General features: G+C 45.6%; 1 protein-coding gene across 1 annotated transcript; it reads right to left on the reverse strand.

The window, feature by feature from the left end:
• Nucleotides 1–3,573: 3,573 nt before the first annotated feature.
• Nucleotides 3,574–13,925, reverse strand: EIF3L (eukaryotic translation initiation factor 3 subunit L). The gene is made up of 13 exons (XM_042890362.1): nt 13,842–13,925; nt 13,708–13,756; nt 13,421–13,631; nt 12,245–12,324; nt 11,897–11,958; nt 10,240–10,309; nt 9,474–9,547; nt 8,600–8,771; nt 8,105–8,259; nt 7,167–7,337; nt 5,668–6,165; nt 4,585–4,665; nt 3,574–3,831 (listed from the first exon to the last, which is right to left on the reverse strand). The coding sequence occupies exons 1-13, from the start codon at nt 13,872–13,874 to the stop codon at nt 3,793–3,795; spliced, it is 1,695 nt and encodes a 564-aa protein (XP_042746296.1). The 5' UTR covers nt 13,875–13,925; the 3' UTR covers nt 3,574–3,792.
• Between the last annotated feature and the right edge of the window lie 110 nt (nt 13,926–14,035).

Consider the following 14,035-nt stretch of genomic DNA (forward strand, 5'->3'; position numbering starts at 1 on the left):
GGCGGCGGAGGGAGGGAGGGAGGGAGGAGGGAAGGAGGCACGGCCCCGCCTGTAGGGTGGAGGGAACCGGGCCTGAGAGGGAGCGGGCCTCGCCCTGGAGGATGTGGGAACGTGGGACGGCGAAGGACGTGTGGGCCATAGGTGTCCCAGGGGTAGGCACGGGGCCAGGAGGGCTTTGAAGATAAGGGCTTCGGATGCTTCGCAGGAAGCCCTGGAAGAAGGGGAGGAAGAGTGTGATACGATCTCAGGAACCCTTGACAGGGAGATGGATTGCCCCAGGATCTGACAAAGAGCGCGCTTTCTTCCCCCATATTAAGCATTTGCTTGTTTTGCTGAAGATTTTTTTCATTTCCAGTTAGCTTCCTCTGTGGAAGCCTGATCCATCTCACATACATTGATTTTATTGCTCAGAACTCCCTTTCTCTACACATTTTTAAATGGGCAGAATATCCCAACAGGAGTAGTACTGCATTCAGGCCTGGGCCTCCAGCACAGGAAGGATGGGGAGCTGGTGGAGCAAGTCCAGAGGAGGGCCACAAAGAGGATCAGAGGACTGGAGCACCTCTCCTATGAAGACAGGCAGAGGGAGCTGGGCTTGTGCAGCTTGGAGATCTCAATATTGCATTCCAGTACGTGAAAGGGAGATTTAAAAGTTGGTCCCCCTCCTGCTTGTATGTGGTCTGATAGTTATAGGACAAAGGGGAATGGCTTTAAAACTGAAAGAGGAGAGATCTAGGTTAAACATTAGGAAGAAATTTTTTACTCAGGGGACAGTGAGGCACTGGGCTAAGTTGCCCAGAGCAGCTGTGGATGCCCCATCCCTGGAAACATTCAAGACCAGGTTGGATGGGATCCTGGGCAGCCTGACCTGCTAGGTGGCAGCCCTGCCCACAGCAGAGGGCTAGATCTAGATCATCTTTAAGGTCCCTCCAAACTCAGCCATTCTATGATTCTGCAACCCCATTCTCCTGTCAGCTCCCAGGCTTGGCATCCACCATAATATCTTCCTTCCTTGCTCCATTTCTTTCTGTCAGCCCATGGCCTCAGAGCTGTAAAAGGCAAAAAAATACATTTTCTAGGGTACAGCTTAAGTGTCTGAGAATAGCTGCAGCATGAATAACTACCAAAGATACCTTGTAGAGAAAAAAGGAAGTATTGCCATGGTATTGTAACAACAGAGCTGTCTGCTCAGCCTTCCCCAGCCCTGCCTGACAGCGTCTTCCTGCCGTATCCTAAGGGAGCACAGACTCAGAGATGTTTACTTAATTATAGAACCATGCTCACTCCCTTCACAACTGCAGGTCAGAGACACAAAGCAGAATCACAAAATCATTAAGGTCAGAAAAGACCTCTAAAATAATCTAGTCCAACCATCCAACCACTGATACTGCCCACTAACCACATTCCTCAGTGCCACATCCACAAGGTGATGGTGATCACCTCCAGGGATGGTGACTGCACTACCTCCCCGGGCAGCCTGTGCCACTGCAGCACGGCTGAGAAGAAATTATTCCTAATATCCAATATCCTGAACCTCCTCTGAGGTTGATAGCCCTGTGTTTTTTCCTCCTCTTAAAACCATTTAGACCCAAACTACCTCAGAGCACATACGTTATCAGCATCTCGCTGCAGCAGGCCAAGCTTGAGGTGTCACAAACCCACTGAGCAGAGTGCATTTCCAGCAGCAAGGCTCAGTGGATGCTGCTGAATGCCCTGCGTTCCTCTAGTCTCAAGTGGTGCCAGGCACAGCATCTCACTGAGCCCATCTTTCTGCTCTGTGAGAGCTGCAGCTCTTCCTGGCTTCGTTCCACAAGTGCCAGTCCCGGTCAGTTAAGTTTCAGCAGTCCCTTGCAAGGCGTGGAGCCAGTCAGCCCAGCTGCACCAGGCAGCGGATGGTCTCTGTACATCCTCAGGAAGCCACTCTGGCAGACACAAACAAAAGCAGCAGCATATTCATGTATCTGAAAGCAGCTTGTAACCGCTGGAAAGGGTAAGTTGGTATGTACAGTGGTGAATGTCTGTCATCCAAAAACATCAATCACAAGTTAAAAATGGACTAAATCCCAGGAATACCTTGGATTCATTTGCAATGCTATGAACAAGACTTTGATCACAGAGACACTGCCTTGCCAGAGGTTCCCCTGTTGCACATCACATCTATCTTAGTGCACGTACAAAGACTGAAGCTTTGGGTAATATGAAAGCAAAGGAGGAGTTGCTGTTTGACAGCTTTAGTCACTGTGCTGCTGTTGGTAAATATACCCAGAGAGAAGTGCCAGCTCTAAAAATAAAAGGGACCAGATTCTCCTGAATAACACGCAGCTCTGTGGTTTGCTGCAATGCAGCAGCCTCTCAGTTCTTCCATTTCTTTATGGACTTTGTTGCCTCAAACCCTTCAAAACTGAGGGCATTAGGTTCTGCAAATACTATAGAGACCAACAGGAGTTACTTACTTAAACTCTGTGTTGCCTGCTGTGATGCTACTTGAGTTACAGGATTTTTTTGATGTGAAATGCAACTTACTTTTGAACAATATAAAAGACAGTAGAAACTTGACCCTCATTCAAACACAGCATATAATCCAACAAAGGGTAATTACTCCTGACTTCTAAACAGAATCACAAACGAAGCCAAACTGAACTGCCAAGACCAGTGGAAATGAATGAAAAGGAGGGGTACAAAAAAAGCAGATGAAGCAGGCAGTGTGTAGCTTTGCTGTTACACACAGTTATTTTCTCTTGCACCTGTTCCTTCCACTCAAATACAAAACTATTTAAAGACAGTTTGCAAAAGGAGAGGGGAGATGGTATGGAGGGCTAAGGAGGTGCAATTCATTCTTTGCATCCTTCTGTCTTCCTCAAAATGTATAGGTCCTTGATTCCCATTTACAGAACATGTTTTCAACTACTTTTTCCTCTTCCAAGGCCATGCAGCTTTGCCTGGAAGAATCCAAGATGGCTGGAAAGCTGTTAAAAACTAGCACTGAGGTTCAAAGTATTTAAAAGCTATTAACAAATCAAATGCCCTTAGGGATTTTCCAGAGAAACAAAGTTCATTACATTGTGGGCCAGGACTTGGGCATAACTTTTGCTGAAATAAAGCAGCCCCCAGCAAGGGCATCTTGTTGGATGTCCTAAGTTAATGTTAGTTGAATGCTTAAAAGATAACCTCCCCCTTCCTTTAAAAACATCTTGATTCATTTGGAATCATTTGTATTTCTTAACAGCTAAAGAAAAAAGAAGAGTGAAAAGGCAAGGATGCAACCTTCTAGAAAAGCAACTATCATTTGGGTTTACTTAGTGTTAAGCAACAGCTAAAAGGAGTGATATTAACTTGCAACTCTTTCCATATCCTATGGAAATGCTGTGGAACAGCTCATTTTCTCTGTTAACCAGTCCCACAGCCTTCCCTTGTTTGCTGCACCCTGTGCCTTACACAGTATGTAGGATTACTCCCCAGCTGCAACAGCTTTAGCTAAAGACAGCACAAACCAACAGCAGCTGCCTGTATCCTGTGATGCAATTATGTTCTTATACAAAGAAGGGGAAAAATTAAAAAAAGCATATCAGTATCTGAATGCTCACCAGGAAAATTCCACTCCTTTATTAGATGTCTTGTCCTTTGCAGAATCGTTTGAGCCAAATGAGTCTGCTTATTTAAAGTACAAAAACCTTTTGAGCCACAGGAGATTCCAGAAATGCCAGAATCCTGAGCTTCCCTCCCTCACAGTAAGGAGAATAATCTCCCCCACCCACTCCTCCGTTCAGGCTGATTGCTGCATCCACAGAATTTTTATGGTCTCTGGCCCATCTTCTTCAAGGTTCGATTCAGCTGCAATTAGAAGAAAGCAAAGAAGTCAGAAAACACACTGATTGGCATACACAGCTGATCCCTTCAGCAGCCCAAATCCAGCATCTCTAACTCCCTTCTCTGCAACCCACCGACAAAAATGCTCTCATGCAGGTGCAGGCAGTGTGTGAAATAGAAGGGGAATTAGTCAAACTTCCTCCTCCTCTCCAGAAGGACAGTGGAAGATTTAGGGAGAAGTTGTGATGTTCTAGCAACAGTATACTAACAGAGAAACCTTCAGCCATCCCCTTGTTTCAGAATTTGCTGCCAAAGTTTCCAACCCACAGCAGCATCTGCTGAGAGAACAGAGCAGTGGCAGCATGTCACCTCCTTGCTGAGTGCAACACTGAAGTCATCCATTCTCCAGAAATTTGAGGCTGCTTTCTAGACCTTTGGTTATGGGGATGTAGATGTGATTTTGCTGCATTACTGAGAACTGCCACAATTATCTAGGGACAAGGGAATCAGCAACTCTAGAAAGTAAAACCGTCCTCCTATACAATGAGTTTCAATTGGACGAGCACTTCTCACACAAACAAACCCAACATTCCTCATAAGTGAGCAGCTGCTGCTCAGACCACCTGCCCTTGCCCAGCGCCGTGCAAAGCTGAGGACTGCCCCAGCGAGGCATAGTTCAGCTGTCACGCACAAACATGCTTTCTCCCAGCCATGCACAGCCCAAAGTCTTCCCCACTTTTCCTACAGAACCATGCAGTTATCCTGCCCAGGCCTCACCTCTTCAAACTTGTGGATCTGGCGGATGAAGAAGTCCCCGTAGCGCCGAGCAACCTTTGTGTCTGCGATGTGGATCATGTCCTGGGGAAGGAAGAGCACGAGGTCAGGAAAAGGATTGTGCTACCAGGAGACAGCAAGCACTGCCAAACAGGAGGTGCAATGAAAGGGGCTTCACTCCAGCCCTAGTCCAGCACTGCACCCATACCTGACATGTACTAGATCCACAGCAAGTATTCGGTTTTGTGGAACGCCTTCTGCTTACCTGAGACAGATCCTAAACTCACATCGTATTTATTTCCCACATTCTTGCACTCTGCCTATTTTCAGCTCTCTGTGGAGCAGTTTGACAGTCCCAACCCTGACTCATGCTCTGCTTCCCTCTACCAGCAGCTAAGAGTGGTGCAATCTAGTAGGAGAGCTAGGCCACAGTGCAAGTCAGTTTGGTTCAGGTACACAAGGAAGACAAAGCACAAGTGAGATCTTGTGGGTACAGCTCCACACCAAGGAACAAGCAGCAATCTGTTCCCCTTGTTTGGTGGCAGCAAAAACCTAATAGCTACTGCTGTCTCCTTTGACAAATGAACTCTTCTAAGAGACTTCCCACTGTGTTAAGTTCCACAAGCAGGTTGGTGACAGGACCACACCTTGCATTTACATATCATCTTGAGCAGACAGGGCTAAATGCTGCTTCTGTGAAAACCACAGCTGTAATATGACAGATCAAGATTCCTCCTTTATCAAGCAAAGGAGAAATGTAGGGGATACCTACAAAACTGACAATCCCACCTAACAGTGACAGCACTCTGTGTCACTCAGCTGCCGCCTCCCAAGGTCACTGACAAACTATACCCTTTGTCTGGGGGATGACATTTAGGGACTTTTTGTCTTGGTTGACAAAAAGTATCCCATCACTGTTCATCTACTGGCACTTCTATTAAGCAGGGCTACAGCTTCATCGTAGGCAGAGAAGTCCTTCACACAGCACAGGAATATTTCCCACAGACTGGATTATAAGCTGGTGCTGCCTCTTCCAGAATTTCTGGGGTAAAGGAATTTCCTAGTTAGCAAGAAACAGATACCAACCTTGTCAATATAGAAGTCAACTTCAGAGGCAGACTGAAACTCCCCATCCAGGGCAGATATGCCACTGGTCCATACCAGGTTCTTCATCTTGTGCTTGAAGACAAGCAGCTGGATGCGAAACTCCTGCTCCGTGAGGTCCAAGAAGCCAGCAAGCTTGGCCACAGGCATGGTGGTATAGAGCTTCAGAAAGCTACGGATTGTGGAGAGCTGAGCTTGCTGCTGAACCTCATCAGCAAAGACTTTGAGCTGTTGCAGGAAAGGCTCCTTGTGATAGTTGGGGTGCACGTTGTCATAGTTGGGCACCACAGGGGAGAGGAACTTGGGGCAAGCGTAACTGAAGAGCTCCTCATAGACCTGAGCATCACCCTTCTGCATGCGCAGCATCTTATCCCCGTATTTCTCACGCAGCTGCAGGTGGATGCTCTCATCGATACGCATGGGGTACATGGTGAGGGCGATGGCAAGGAGTGCGTGCATCTGCTCGTTCTGCTTGTTGATCTGGGACAGAGAGGACAGCCTGTTAGCTTGACAATGTGCTCAGGACTTACGGTGTGAGAGAGAGCTGGGCTGCGTTTTTCACAGATGGGCCCTTCACCCTGAGAACTGAAGGTCCTAATGCTCAAGGGGGACAATGCAAAGAAACAGCACTTTGAGCAAAGTAGATGCATGCTGTATCATGGCTATCATCAGTGATAAAGAGGAAACAATAAGGACAAAGTACAAAGGAGTGAATCTATCCAGAGCCAGACAGAATCTGGATAGCCAGAAACAGGTTTGATTGCTTTGGTGCGAGAAAGTGCAGAGGAGCAGGCATAGGGAAGGAAGAGAGTTTAAGAGACACTGTTGACACAGACCAGCAAGAGACTTATTAGGGAGGCCAGTGCAGAAAAAACTGAGAAGGAAGATTCATATGAGCTCAGTCTTAAACAGCTGTGTAGCTAAAACTTAAACACTAAATGTTTGAAGTGTCAGGGAATTAAGAACTGCATGATTTGGTTATGCAAGTGAATTAGTAATGATTCACAAGGATGACAAGCAGCAACAGAGAGTAAAAAAACACAGCAAAATAAACATCAGAGGCAGCTTAGCTGAAAAGAGACATGAGTTTTGTTTTACCCACAATAAGTTTAAATAATCTGTGAATGACTGCATGATAATGGAAATATATCTGATAATGGAAGTACACTGAGATAGGAGATAGGAGTGGGACTGAGATGTAAGAATCTTTGGCAGGAGTATCATTTCCAGCTGACACCCATTAGCAACAATGCCCAAGGGGAACATGCAAGCAGAGCAGGAGCAATCGTGAGCAACTAAAGAAATCAGCAAAACAGCCAACAGAAAATATTAAAGGTGAAATGATCCCTTAATTACCATGAGTCCAGGAATATAAGGTCAGACAGATCTATTGGACAGAGCTTATCAGGTGCCAAAGAAGGGACAGGAAATGGGACAGCAGCCTTTTGTTTTGGGAAGCCTATACCTATTTTATTTCTTACCATCTCATACTTGTAGGTTGTCCTCTGAAACATGCTCTTAGTCCTCTGGATGTAGAGGAGGATGTTGGCAAAGACTCGGATGGCATCCTGGTAACGCCGCATCATGAGGTATGCGAAGCCCACGTAGTAGTAAGTGGTCACTTGGCACTCAGGCACCCGAGAGTACATGCTCTGACAAGGATGGAGCAACAGACAGTCTTAGAGAGGAGACAATCACCTTCAGCCTGAACAGCTTGGCCTTCAATCCACTGTCACACATTTCAGGATACCTTCCCCTCACACCCATCCCTGCAGTAGCTTCCTTGCTGCCTCAATAAGCAGATCGTTTTGCCTCCCATGTTTCCCAGTTCCAGCTTTCTGCAAGCAGAGGACTCTTACGCTGTGCATAACATTGCTTTGCTCAACTCCCATTCTTGCCAGTACACTCCAAGCTTTGGGCCAAGACTGTGTTGCAGCTGGACTTTTTTTCTTTTTTAATACCACTTGTCACAAGTGACATCTGTATCTAGGGCAAACACGTGCAAGGTAGGAGTGTGCACAGTGAGAACAGTCACAAAAAACAGCATGAGGCACAGACCAAGGTGGAACTGATGTATCCTGCTAGTATTGTGCTTTCACTTACAGTTCAAATAATATTCCACATTACACTGCCTTGCACAACACAGCAAACAAACCTAAAGACCTAAGCATATGTGTTACAACAGCAACAGTCATTATCATATGGCTTGACTTACTGCCAAAGCTCCAGCTGTGTTCAGCATACACAACTGTGGAACCAGAGGCTTCTTCCAGCTAATCCTATAAACAAACTCCTGACAACTGCAGCAGCTACAAACAGCTCCTCAGCTGTACGATTCATTAGGACAACCTTTCAGGAGCCTAACTAAACAAAAGCATTTGGAAAACTACAGTGGGATGTTTACAACGTATCTTCTTACCTTCTTGTTGAGCTCAATGTTCTCCAGAACCTTGATGGCTTGGTAGTAATCCCCCAGCAGAGAGTGCAGACGCAGCAGCCCAACCAGACTGAAATAGCCCAGCATCTTGTAGAGGGAGTGACGACCATACTCACCAGCCACGCTTTCGGGATCACCTAGAGAAAAAAAACTCACAAACCATGATGTTGCCCTCTAAAGGAGCAAGCCCTTCTTTCAACGTCTCTTGCTTATAAGCAAAAGAAGCAAGAGATTTTTCCATTTCCCATTTTTTCATGTAAGGTTTAGAGAACCTCTTCACAGAATCACAGAATTGTAGGGGTTGGAAGGGACCTCTAGAGATCATTGAGACCAACCCCCTGCCAAAGCAGGTTCCCTACACCAGGTTCCCTTCCCTCACCCAACTAAGGGTTTGATTGGGCTCCCAAACAAAAGTAACAGAGCTTGGTCAAATCAAAGCAAGGCAGCACAGACACCAACCTCACCCAGCCATCTCACCTCCACTTGTATAGACCTCTAGCTGCCGGTTGATGTTGGATTTGTCCACCAGAGAATGCAACACATTAAGAACACTGTGCACGTTCCAGATCTTGGGGTTGGAACGAAGGAAATCAATTTCTTCTTCAGATTTCTTGGCTGTCTTGCAGCGGTACTGGCTGAAGGACTGGAACTGTGGGGAAAGAGCAGACTTGATGGTGAGGGGATGGTCTGGATGTGCTACATCTAAGTGCACTAAGCTCATGTGTTGATCACACAATGCAGTACAAGCTACAAGTGACATGGAAAAAGAGGCTAATTTGAGATCAGCTGGCAATTAATATGGTAAATTATTCCACTATTAAAGCACCTAGAGAATATCTGATACTGTACAGAGGCAATCTGAGAGAAAAGGCCAGAAAACAGAACAAAGTGAAAGATCTCTGACAATTAGGACAGGCAACGAAATACATATCTGATGTCTAAAGAGGAGAGCAACCAAGTCATTTTAAGAAATTCAAAACTATAGTCAAACCACAGAACACAAGAAAACTAGTATGATCTTGTATTTGGGATTATAACAGATTTCAGTCAGCTGCCTTATACAAATCAGGTAGAAATGCAGCCGAGCTTCAATAACAAACCAAACCAAAGCTAAGTAGCAACTGAAATGCAAATATCAGTATCAGTTCAAGACTCCCCAGACAATTCTCAGTAACTTAAAAAACCTGTACATTTACAACGACACCTATTCTGTGACCCACAAATAACAGCACTCACCTAAGCTTTTTGATCTGCACTTAAACCCTAGATATGAGCCCCACAAAGATGATTGAAAATTTAATAGCATTAACACAAGGCTACCAAAAATACCCCAGTCTTAAGGGTCACACACCTGGTATATGAATTCATCAATGATATCCCAGAGCCACTGGTTGGGCAGTTCCAAAGGAGCAGGACCATCAGCATCTGCAGAAGAACATCAGTAGCAGATGAGAGGCTTAATGCCTTGAGCAAGGACAGTGGCAGAATTGAAGGAACAAAATAAAATAAAATAAATCAAGAAAACAGAATCTTTGCAAGTTGAAAAACACAGAAGATGAGTGAAGCTTCCAGCAAGAAGTAAATATGTAGCTCTGCCTATCTGAGGTACTTTTATTTTTAAGGAATACAAGTGTGCATTGAGTTAATCTCTAAAGCGTGAATGCTCAACAGCAATGATTCTTGGAAGCTGCACAAAAACTTTAGGGGTCTATCCCAGCCACTCTTCTCTGCAAGACTGGCAGGGAGTCACAAACATTTTAATTTGTCCCAAGTGGACTCAAGAAGGGTAAGCAGCTGTGAAATACCACTGCAAGTTCCTAACTTTGATCAAAAACCAAAATGAAGCTGTAAGTTGCCAGCAAGATAGAAGGTGATTTTTTTTTTCTTTAGGCTTCTCAGAAAGCACTGTCAACTATTTGGGCTTTTTATGGTTTTAAATGCATGGGTGTAAAGTGCTCTTTGTTGCAAATTTAAACATATGGAAAGCTTATAGACCACTTATCTGCTTGTGAGCTATAAACAAACACGTTTTGGTTTCTCTCCCTTTCTCCGTCTTAATCCTCTGCATTCAGTCTTCTCCAAAATTCACAAACCAAAGATTAATTGCAGCAACTCACTGAGGATGTAGTTGAAAAGATTGCAGTAGTTGTAGTAAGATTCAAATCTCTGCTCCAGAGTGGGCCCCCCCTGCAATGAGAAAAAAGTACAGTGCATTTAGTCTGAAGTACAGCAAGACTAAGCTTATGGGCAATATCCTATAAAGGACAGCCATAGTAATAGGTCTGTTTTGGTGACATAAGAGCTGACATTCAACCAGTCACTAACCACTAACACCATCCAGAAAGCATGACATTGTCTCACTATTGTCTAGTAGAAGAAGGCTGCCTTTTCAAGTCCAGGTAGCTTCTAGTACAACTGAGCAATGAAGTGAATACAACACTTTAAGTCTCCTTCTCCTCCTTCTGCTGTCCAGACATAGGAGCTGCCTATTAACTTCCACAGCTTCTTGTCCTCCTCCCCCTCAAGAGGAGCCTTTGTAAATCCTGACACTCAGCTGCTTCTAGACAATCATATCATAGAATCATAGAATAGCTTGGAAGGGGCCTTAAAGAACCCTGCTGTAGGCAGGGCTGCTACCCACCAGCTCAGGCTGCCCAGGGCCCCATCCCTGGCCTTGAACCTCCAGGGATGGGGCACCCACAGTTCTCTGGTCAGCTGTGCCACTGCCTCACCACCCTCTGCATAAAGAATTAATTTTAAATGCTTTGTAAGATCAATAAACACAGGAGGGAATCATATTCCTAGAATTATCTCGTGTCACCTCTAGACACCCCATGGGCAGCTTGGGAACCTCCTACAAAACAATTCAAGCAACCAGTTTCACCTGTTAAGGCAAGTCTTTGATCTGGGAACTTCAAAAAGACTCCTGCATTAACCCATTTCTCCACCCTCTGGTCCAAACCAAAACTGCAATTATTACTCATTCACCATGTAAGTCACACACCAGTTCTGCTTCTTTCTTACAGACAAGAACTACTCTGATTTTCCTACTGACTTCAAATTAGCCTTTTTAAGGAAAAGAAGGGTTTTTGTTTTGTTTTGTTTCAGACCATTATTCCTTCTGTTTTCTTCTCCTATATCCTTTGTGATGCCCATTTTTTCCTATCCACAACGCACTCTGACCCCATCTGGTCTTCCAACTCAACTCAAACTCCTCGTGACACTCCCTCACACACCTGCTAATCTGAAGAACAAATAAAGAGCCAAGAAAAAACACACAAAACAAACTGACCTACAAGTCATGCAGTTATACAGCTCTAACAGAAAGAAAATTCAGCTACTTCCCAACATCTCCTTCTTCCCCACCTCACTGTTGTCATATAACCCAGCAGCAGCTCAGCACCACACAACTGCCTGCTCACTCTCTCCCCCTATAGGACAAGGGAGAGAATTGGAAACAAAACAGAACTTGTGAGGAGAAAAACTATTTACTAAGACAGTCTTTGTTGCAGTTTCTTCTTCCTCCAAGACTGGGGGGACAACTCAGGAAGACTGACAAGTCTTGCTTTTCATAAATCAGCAAATCCTTACTAAACTGACAAAAGGCAAGATTTTTAAACTTCCCTAATTGTCACTTGCTCCATACCTCATAAGTCTATTCAATATTGTTTTGCAAAAGTTATGGAACCAGTGATGCTGTAGTAGCAGTGCAACTTGTTAACTTTTATGGCAGAAAAGCCAAGCATAACCAAAAGACACAGGGCAAATACTCACACTGACTTTGGCGTAGATATGCCTATAATACAGCTCCTTGTATAGGATGAGGAAAACTGCATCTGGAAAAAGATGAGAGAATTGGACATCAGCAAACCACAAGGCTTAGGCAACTGGATCTCTGAGGCACCGGTGGTGCTCCAACTGCCACAGTTAACAAAGACAAGTACAAGAGGATGCTTCATTCACTTGACTTTCTGACAGGCATCTACAGAAGGAGCTGCCACAGTGAACAAAGATGAGTGACCAACAAATCATAAAAACCATGCACCAGCTCACTAATATATCAAAAGTGGTTTAGTTCCTTCATTCTCTGATAAGGAAACAGAGCAGAAAAGAAATGCCTACCATTTCCAACCTGTGGGGCAATGGCCTCTGCCTCTGGCCATGGGGTGTTCTTGAAAAACCTTTCCGTCAGCTTTGTCCAGCTGAAAGATAAGTCATGTGGTATAAGAAAATGTTTCTTAGTATCAAAGAGCAGAAGTTAGACACCATAACACAGAGGGCTCAGACTTGATAGAAGTAGAACACTACCACCCTTTACTAACTCCAGTGTTGAAGCAAAGAATGAGAACGACAAAGGAGTTAAAAAACTGATCATAGAATGGCTTGGGTTGGAAAGAACCTCAAAGATCACCTAGTTAGCATCAGGATTGCCAACCATTAAATCAGTTACTAGACCAAGTTGCCTTGGGCCCTATCCAACCTGGCTTCGAACACTTCTAGGGACTGGGCATCCAGAACCTCTCTGGACTGCCAGTTCCAGGGCAACTGCCTGTTCCAGTGCCTCACTAACCTCTCAGTGAAAAATTCCCCTTAACATCTAATTTTAGTTTAAAGCTGTTCCCCCTTGCCCTATAAATATCTACCCATGTAAAAAGCTGATTTCCCTCCTGTGGGTAAGCTCCCTTCAAGTACTGGAAGGTCACAATGTGGTCTCCTCACAGCCTTCTCCAGGCTGAACAAGCCCAGCTCCCATCCTTTCTTCACAGAAGAGGTGCTCCAGCCCTCTGATCATCTTGTGGCTTTCCTCTCCATTCCAACAGCTCCACATCGTTCCTATACCGGGGGCCCTAGGCCTTTAAGTATGGAATGGCTGTGTGTGTTCTACTTGCATTCTCTTTATGGTAAAGAAACACAGCTACAAGCAAGAGCGGGAATATCTTCACAGATCATAGAATCACTACGGTTGGAAAAGACCTCTAAGATCACGCAGTCCAACTGTCCAACTATCACCAATATTTCCTACTAAAGCACGTCCCTCAGTCTGCAAAGAGCCACTGTAGAGGTCACTTTTTACTGCCAACATACAAAACCAGTACTTTCTTTGAGACAGGTCACAACCCACATAGATTTATGTTACACTAATAGCCCAGAAATATAGGTATTTTTTGTTGGTTTTTTTTTTTTTCCTCTTTTCTCCTCGGTGATCAATTGAAGTTTCAGACTATTTCAAAGAAGTGAAACAACAATGCCAGCGTTTCTTTTTATGGTCCAGAAACAAGAACGCAGGAACGGCCCCACCTGTTCTCATAGATGTCCTGGATCTCATACACCTTCTGGTCAATGACGTCGCTGGAGACGCGGCTAGCCTGCAGCTCGTACACCTTCTGGTCGATGAGGTCGGACACGGTCTTGTGGAAATACTGGATGAAGTTCTTGATCACCTCGGGGATCACCTGGTAGGTCTGCTGCTCGTACTGCCGCTCGTAGGCCAGGTCCTGCTTCGGGTCTCCTGAGGGGAGAGAGGCGCAGCGTAGGAGCGAGTCCTACAGCCCAATCCCCGCGGGGCGGCCCGGGAGCGCACTCACCCGTGTGCATGTCATAGTCGTTGGAGTAGGCGTACGGGTCGTAGGCGGCCTGTGGAAAGACGAAACGGCGAGGTTACCGAGACGAGCCCGAGCCGCAGACCCCCACCCCCGACCCGGCCCCGGCCCGCCCGCACATCGTTGTCGTAATCCTCCCCCGGGTAGGCCATGGCGCGGCGCGGTCCCTGGGCGGCCAGGAAGAGGGGGCGGGACCAAGCGGCACGCTCGGGGCGGCCGGCCGGAAAAGGCTACGGCGGAGGGGGGAAGCTGTTCAGTCTGTCTATTGGTTGAAATAACTGCCCGTCTTCAGAGGTTTTTCTCTCTGATTGGA

This window comes from Lagopus leucura, unplaced genomic scaffold, assembly GCF_019238085.1.
Source record: "Lagopus leucura isolate 7727_CA_CO unplaced genomic scaffold, USGS_WTPT01 Super-Scaffold_100159, whole genome shotgun sequence".
NCBI classification, from domain to species: domain Eukaryota; kingdom Metazoa; phylum Chordata; class Aves; order Galliformes; family Phasianidae; genus Lagopus; species Lagopus leucura.

Excerpts from the sequence above, each read along its gene's own strand:
- EIF3L (XM_042890362.1), bottom strand. The coding sequence starts at position 13,874 with ATGGCCTACCCGGGGGAGGATTACGACAACGAT. Across the intron at positions 13,757-13,841 it reads GGGAGGATTACGACAACGAT|GCCGCCTACGACCCGTACGC; the intron begins GTGCGGGCGGGC and ends GTCTTTCCACAG. Across the intron at positions 4,666-5,667 it reads TTGACTTCTATATTGACAAG|GACATGATCCACATCGCAGA; the intron begins GTTGGTATCTGT and ends TTCCTTCCCCAG.